The sequence below is a fragment of the Amaranthus tricolor genome, chromosome 5 (genome assembly GCF_026212465.1).
Source record: "Amaranthus tricolor cultivar Red isolate AtriRed21 chromosome 5, ASM2621246v1, whole genome shotgun sequence".
NCBI lineage: Eukaryota > Viridiplantae > Streptophyta > Magnoliopsida > Caryophyllales > Amaranthaceae > Amaranthus > Amaranthus tricolor.
The window spans coordinates 7,989,775-7,997,992 of NC_080051.1; the positions used below are offsets into that span (position 1 = coordinate 7,989,775).

Sequence of the window (8,218 nt, forward strand, 5' to 3'; positions counted from 1 at the left end):
TATAAAAAAAAATTTAAAAAATTAAGAATAAATTTGCAAAATCGAATCGTTAAATTGTAGCATCGTAGAATCGTGTTATGATTGTAGTTCCACAAATTATATTTTAATTAGAATCGTAAGGTTCGACCAACTTACAATTCTACCTACGATGCAAATCGCTCGCTTATTTTTAGATCGTAAAATCGTAGAATCGTAAATCAGAATCGTGATTTGAATAACCATATTCAAGAAGTAGTAAAAGATTTTATATAAGGACTTTACTAATTTTGTCAAATATCCTACTTGTATCGAATCCAAACAATATGTAAAAAGCAAAGGGGAACCCAAACCACGTATAGCACGGCTATAATCCTAGTAAGAATGAATAACATGACCATTTGATCCTTTCTTTGTTTCTAATAAAGTATTTTAAGCAACACCTTCTTCGTCTTATTGGCGAGAAAGAGATTACTAGTGAGTAGTTACCCCATACTTGTTCAAAACACAAACGTCTTATCTTTCTGTTCTTGATTAATTCCCTTTTTATGTTTCCAGAAAGCATCCAATAGCCAAACGAGAGAGAGAGAAGGATCAGTCATATGGAATCAGGTCATCCAAGCTGTTGTCTCCAATTTTATCTCATCAATTAGAATTTAGGATTTCGTTTGTGAACAACATTTCCACCCCAAATTAGAGAATTAGGGTTTGTTTGTTAGTGCTTTAAAAAAATTAACCGGGTCGGGTGGTTACTGCCTACTACCTGCTGCCTACTGCCTACTGCTACGTTGTGTTCTGACAACAATCGACAAGGAAGGATGTCTCGGCCAATGTTACTTGTATTTTTACTGCTCATTTTGATAATTACTTCGCAGTTTGAATGGAGGCAACAGCTTGTCAGCGATGTTGAGTCCAACCAGAGTTTATCTCAGACCCAGAAGCACAATCGTATTTCCAAGAGAGAGGAAGCTGTTAAAGAGAAGGTATACTTTTATATCAAAGCATCTTTAATATTTGTGGGTCGTAGCTTAAATATGCATATTGTTAAGCTATACAACAACTCTTAAGTTTCAGTGAGTTTAGTTTTTGATGAAAAATGCTTAAAGAAAACTCTTGTAAAATGCTTTAAATAGATCATTAACAATTACTCCATTTGTTGTGAATGATTGGATTCAAGTTAACAATGAGTTTCTGAATGCTCGAGATCAATGGTAAAGCCTTGATTGTTGGGAAAACCACAAATCAGATATTAGGAATCTAACTTGCAAGAAATTTAAAATCAAAGCAATCAACAATGCCAAGAGTTAGGTTCACCTAATGTGGGTTACGCCCTCCCAAACCTATATGTGTTTATAATTTGATGAATAAAGGTTCTTGAAGAACCTTAATGGAGCCAACATAATGGAGCTTTCTAGAGTTGGAGAATAAAATTAGATGTTTAAGGATATAGGACTTAGGATTACAACTGAGAGGGAATTACTACTAATGAACGTTAGATAATGATCCAAGTGTTTGGAGGCATTTATACATCATATCGTCAACGTACGTACCATGCGCTAAGGAAACAAAATAGAGCATGCGCGAAATCGCTCAACAATCTTGATATGTTTATTAATTGATAAAAAACAAAGTTCTTGAAGAACTTCAATGAACGCCTATAATTGAGGTTTCTAAAGTTGGAGATTAATACAAGGTGTTTAGGGATAGAGCAATTAGGATTACAATCTAGAGAGAAGTACTTAGAATGAGAATGAGATAATGATCTTAACTGTTCGGGAGGTATTACACCCAAAAGGTGTATAGTGGGGTAAAAAATAAGTAGAGAATGCTCGAAATGGCCCAAACAGCCTAAGCCGAGTCAAGACAAATCCGAAGCCTATTCAACATTCACAATTGCCAAAAATACGACCTAAGAAAAAGTTGACTCAACTTTTCTCCTTGTCTCCAATACTTCAAACCTTTTGCTCCTTTGCGTAAATGATTCTTTTGGCTTCCAAAATCAAAACTCATTCATTACTTAGCAATAATCGAACACTTAGAATTGAAGCCTACATATGAACTAGCCATCAACTATTATGTATAGTCGAGCTCTTTGAAAGTGGCAACCTTAGACTTTGTTCATCTTTCTTATGCTTCGACTGTTATAGTGATATTGGCATACATTGGGGCTGCTTCTAGATACACTTTCTTAGTAAGTTTACTTGCATAGAACTTAGAAATGAATTATACCTTAGTCTTATGGAATTTGTTTCAATTGTTTGGTTACAACTAACATGGTTTGTATCTTTTTTCAATGCATAGAAATTAGTATTAGTTATGTGAATTTAGCTTAGTGAGAAAGTGATAAAGGGTTTTTCCACAAACAATCCATTCATTGAGTGTTGTATGCTAGTTGTTGTGAACATTACTTAGGTAAGGCCACCTTTACTTGTCATCATTTCAGACGGAGGGAGAGTCGATGAATTGCATTGAATTACTCTAATTCAAATGAATTGGATTATATTACTTTAATATCAGTTGCTTTGAGTTTAAACTTTGGCATTGTGTTATGTCTATTCTATTTCTAATCTTATCTTTTATGTTTCTTTTTTTCGTTTTTCCACTTGCTAGCTTGTTAGTAGTTTTTAACCTATTAATATTTTAAGATGCTATGGAGTAAGCTTGTATTATTAGTTTCAAATTAGAGATACATTGTGCATAGATGACGATTTAGGAATGAATGGATGAAAAAAGGAATGCGAAAGGATTAATTTGTTTAGGAAGGGAGGAAAGGGGAAAAAAGTGAAATAATGGTCAACTATTAGTTTTTCCTTTAACATGTTTCCAATTTTGGAGATATTTGGTTTTTAAAAAATAATTAAAGGAGTTACTCTTCACTTTCCTTTTGTTAAATCTCTATTCTTATATGTTGGTATTTAAATGAAGGAAATGTATCTCATATAATCCTTCTCTTTTATTTCCCTTTGATTTTCTTAATCCAAACATGGTGTTGGAGTAGTAATGAGCAAGGTCTAGGAACTTATATAATTGACATTGGAATTTAGTTACCACATGTAGTTATTTAACCTAGGGAATCATTTATTTTTTAACATTCTTTTAATTTCTCTTCTTTTATGCTTTCTTTTGTGTTATTATCTTTGCATTTTCTCACTCATGTGTAGTTAGTTCCCTATTATCAAATACCACACACAAAGGGTCTTTTATGGTTTATCTAATTAAGTTCATTATAACTACAATAAAAATGGACTCAAAGCTGATCATTTGCGTGACCTTTTTTGGTTATAATTTTATTTTGATCTTGCCTAATTTTATGATTGTGTGGTCCATTTGAACTATATAATTTTTGTCACTCAAAAGTTTGCACTTGGAATATGCGTTTATCTTGTGTAAATTATTAACAATATCTTTTTTTGAAATAAAATTATAATCAAAAAATAATTTACACAAGATACACATTTATTGGGTGTAGACTAGAGAATTCTATTATTAGTTATATTTATTATTCAGGTAACATGTAATAGAGGCTTCACGTTTTTGAAATTTTGATTTCTAATTTGTCTGTGTAGATTGCCTTCCTTTTTAATGGTAGAATATTGTGGATTTAATTGTGCTGGAAAATCTTTTTAATGCGGCAAAAGGTGTAATAAGGTGTTATTCACCTTGACCTTTATAGACTTCTATCATCTTGACCAGTAATCTATCTCCATTGGTTTAGCCTCTTTTTCGTAATACATGAGCTACCATGGTTCTTGTTCAATCTCCATTGTGCTAAGCTTTTATAAGCACATATTGCTATTCCCTCTCGTACTAAAACAACTCATAGAATCAGTTTGTTACCCTTGAAGCGGGCTGCATCCTGTTCTTTGATACATTTTCCTTCCCTTGTAGACACATTATTGTTCTACTCCAATCTCTAATACATTTATCTCGTACAAGATCTTTGATTCTTGCATCTCTCATGCAACTAACTTGAATTTGTGTTCTTTATCCTCTAGATTTGTCCAATTTCCAACTTGAATCCTAATTTGCCTTACGTTGATGGTCTGCAAGTCTTTTTCATCTTTCTTTCATAACCAACTTTTACCTATTTTACCTTTTTCTTTCTTGTGTTGATGTGCTTTTTTTTTTTTGAAGTGCATTTGGTTCCTCACAAGTAAATAGGAAAGTGATAGAAGAGAGGTAAAGAATAAAAGGGTTATCTCTCTGTGCACGCTTCATCAAGCAAAATGCATTCTTTTCATCTTCATCAATCAAAATCCATTTTTCTTTCAAAAAGCAATGTTTTGCCAAGACAACTCCTTTGTGGTCTTCTTCATTACCTTTTTTTGTTCTTGTGTTGCTATAATTTAAGTTCCATTTGGTTCTCTTGAGTAAAAAGAAAAGTAATAAAATAATGGTAAAGAGGGAGACAAGGATTTAAAAAGGAGAATGAAAAAGTGGGTTGGTTGGATAAAGGAAACTATATCATGTTCCTTGTAGTTATTTGGAGAATGTTTTGAAAATATTTTGACTACCTTCCCCTTTTCATCATTAGCCACGGGTACGATACATTGGACAAACTGCCACTTGCCTTCTCTCTATGCATGCTTCGCCAAGAAAACTTTATTCTTGTCATCTTCCTCATCAAGCAAACTCTTTATCTCTCTCAAAAATCCTTGTTTCGCTAAGAAATTCTTCTTAGTCTTCATCAAGTAAAAAATGTTTATTCAGCAAGGAATCCTTCTTCATATGTAGTTTGTAGATCTAGATATGACTTTAGTGGATCTGACTTCAGTGGTTCAATCTGAGATCATATTGACTCCTTGTTGTGGAAACATGAAAATGTAATACAACCAATTAATTCTAAATCACTCTTATCCAAAAATTTCCCTTTGCGGTATTATGCGATAACATGGCAGACCGTGTCACACATAGGGTCGTTATGAAGACTTGGGTGATAGTGGCACGAATAGTAATGGCGGTGGTGTGAATGATAATTGGTGAATCATGCCACAATATATTGGTGGTATTGGGTGACGGTGGTGTGAATGGTGATGAAATCCTGGGTGATGATGGGTTGAGGTGGTTATGGTGTTGAGTGAGAGAGGTCGTTTGTTCGTGAGCTCAACATGGTTTCTTAAACTTAACATGATGATTAAGAGATTTGAGGAGAACTCTTTTCGAAAATTTGGGAGACCTAATAGGAAAAATGCTAACCAAACCCTTAGAAAGGTAATTGAGACATGTTTCCTTCTCCCATCCACGATTACCACAAATCAAATGGCTCCTTTTACTTTGTATTCTTTTTTTTTTTTTAAGAATCTTTAATCTGCCCCTGGTACACCGGCTTATATCTCTCTCCTGTATTCTCAACAATCTATTTCTTCATGTGCTCTTCCAAAGCCTTAATTACAAAAAATGGGGTTAGCTGTTGTCTGTACATTTGACAGAATTTGACGCAGGATGCCTGGTCAGTTGATGAATAATCCTTTTCTTTATTGTTTCCAGCTCCTGCTTGTCTTTCCATACTTCTCAATGGTTATCCTTGGGCATTGTTGCATCAAGTGTGTCGATTCAAGCATCAAAGACATAATGGTCATGATGCTGGGTTCTAATGCTTAATTGGAAATAACCTCTTTCTTATTACCGACAAGGGTAAGGTTGCTTACATTTGACCCCCAAACCCACCTAGGTGGGATCATGGGAGCCACTTAATGGTATAGTTGTGGAATGTTGTTGAGTTACTTTTGAACGTTTTGAAATTAAAGTTACATTTAGAGACATGAGCACAAATGGACTTCAAAGAATCAAAATCTTACAGTGTATGAAAGTAATTGATTTGCTGCCACATCCTACTCTGAGATGGTGTAACTTGGAGTAAATTGGAAATTAAAACTGATACATCCAAAGAGAAATTGTGAAACTGGATACAAAACTTGATACTTCTTTGAGAAAGGGGTTTTTAGCTGGAACAGTAGTCAACAAGCCAAGACATGTATACTCATTTTGGGTTTAACCTTCTTTGTGTTATGGTAGTTGAGGAAACTTTGCAAGGCAGGAATAGAGGTACTGTTCATGACTACTTGGTTTGTGATGGTCTGACTGTTGGAGTTAGTAATTAGCGAAAATATGTTGAAATGATCATGTGAACTTGTCTTACTTTTTGTTGTGTTGTAGTACAATGCTTTTATATGAGGGGGGGGGGGGGGGGGGGGGGGGGTGATTAATCTTTTGGCATCTATAGTGTGTAGGCAAAGCTTGCTGATGTCATAAGTAAGTTAACAAACTGAATATAAGTACCATAGTACTTTATAGCAAGTTACAAGTAACTTACTGCTGAAATGGATCTACTGGTCAATCAATCTTCGTACATATTTATGTTCAACTCACATTTTAACATAAATTATTTTTTTAAAAAATTTCTGGGAATTCATTGTGGGTTTTTAAAAGATTTAGTGAGATCGCGGAACCTTAGGAAAAATATATAATGAGAACTGATGCATTGAAGATTTAACGATTATGACGAAGGTGCGTTGATCACGTGCTAGAAGGCTGTTCTTTGGATATCTCTGAAGTTTATGAGGTGGCAAATGTTTATCGGGACTAAGCCCAGAAGTTATTTGTGTAAAGACTGGTTTTATAATTGTTTAGTCCTTGCATTTAAATGTTGCTGCTTGTTGCTTAACTGAAGCACGTGGGGGAGCCCAAATATGATTACACTGTCGCTGCTTTTTTGTGGTTCTCTGCTCTTTCCTGTTGTATGTACCATGAAGAATTCTTTTGTGGCTCTTTCAAGTGGGTTGAGCAAATGATAAGGGCTGTTCTTTTGATTTTTATTAAGTTTGCAAGGAATAAGGATGGCTGCTGGTCACTGCTCATTAGGAATTTGATTAAAAGACTGGTGCTACAACTGTTTGGTTCTGGTGTTTAAATATTATTTCCTTCTCTTCCTTGATAATAAAGTATGACTCTTTTTAGGCCATTTCAAAATGTTGTTGCCGATTCTTAGGAGAATAGGATCAAAATCCAATATTTTGTAAGCTGACATATGAACATGCCTTAAAAAAATAATAATCTGCGGACTGATTACATGGGAATGTATTCTAATAATTCTGCATAACAGATCATTTTATCTCAAGAGAAGAGCATTCAAAGACTGAACGAGCTTGTACGGAATCTGCGAGAACAATTATCAGAGTGCCGAAGTAATAATGGAAGTGCAAACAGCAGTTTAAGCAATTTAACTGAGAGCATTATCGAGCTTGAGCGACAACAATTTTTGGAAGATTAAACAATGATCGATCATAGGAGGCCAATGTCTTACAGTCTTTACTTGTTCTGATGGAATTACTGTTTAACAAAAAAAAAAGGTGCAATTGCTGTTCTGATGGCTGTATTGTTTCTTTCATTTTGGATGAAGTCCATCTCCATGTATACGTCTTGAATATATATTGTGAAATCTTGTTACATAAAGTGTAGTAATTTCTTCTCTCGCCCTAGACTTCTATCTTCACTTGCGGTTTTTAGTTGCTACTTCTCTCAGTTTCCTATAAGAAATACCAAAATTTTTGATTTTTTAAAGAAAAGTTTAAACATGGTATACAACACATAAGAATAACAATGCTTCCTCTGTTTCTGAATGTTTTTCTAGAGATTAATGTATACATAATTTTTCATGAATATATATGTACGAGTTAAGTGTATATTATGAGATTTTATTAGATTTATCACGATGCATAAAATTAATATGTAATTTTTTTTATAATTATTCTATGTAGTATATGTATTTTTGCTAGGAAACTTGTAAACTTTATTTGAAAGGGAAAGGTTTTTAACAAAGCGATTTTGCTTCTTTGGATTCGAATAAGAGTGTATGGGTTCTGACACCAACTTGTAAAACGAATAAAGAATCACTTGTTTTGGGCTGCTTCCCGGAAAGCCCCTCCGATGCTAAAATCAGTGGTAGGAAATACGAAAGGAGAATTGAATTTGAATAGTTGAGAGGTTTTTAGTTAGGAATGCTTACATGATTTGGTAATAAATAAGGGTATTAATAGGCAATAAGTGACAAGATTTGAGTGTCCTAGGGCTATTTTGGTAATTTTATTTTTGGGAGTGGGCCTATAGAGGGTATGGTCAGCCTTCTTGAACCTTTGGCTCGTTAACTTGGCCTATTAAATTGGGTGACCTTTGACCCCATAATATTAGCCCCAGCACAAAGGGCGTCAAAGGAGACTCTTGGCGGACTTTGTGTGAAAAAAAG

At 34.2% G+C, this 8,218-nt stretch overlaps 1 protein-coding gene across 1 annotated transcript; it reads left to right on the forward strand.

Moving 5' to 3' along the window:
- Positions 1 to 316: 316 nt before the first annotated feature.
- LOC130812724 (uncharacterized) lies at positions 317 to 7,456 on the forward strand. Its single transcript, XM_057678299.1, has 2 exons — positions 317 to 959; positions 7,079 to 7,456. Exons 1-2 carry the CDS (start codon positions 795 to 797, stop codon positions 7,244 to 7,246), a joined length of 333 nt encoding a protein of 110 aa, XP_057534282.1. The 5' UTR covers positions 317 to 794; the 3' UTR covers positions 7,247 to 7,456.
- The last annotated feature ends 762 nt before the right edge of the window (positions 7,457 to 8,218 follow it).

Bases quoted from the DNA above. Each gene is read 5' to 3' on its own strand.
- LOC130812724 (XM_057678299.1), top strand. From the start codon at position 795: ATGTCTCGGCCAATGTTACTTGTATTTTTACTGCTCATTTTGATAATT. The intron at 960-7,078 runs GTATACTTTTAT...TCTGCATAACAG, and splicing joins AGGAAGCTGTTAAAGAGAAG to ATCATTTTATCTCAAGAGAA.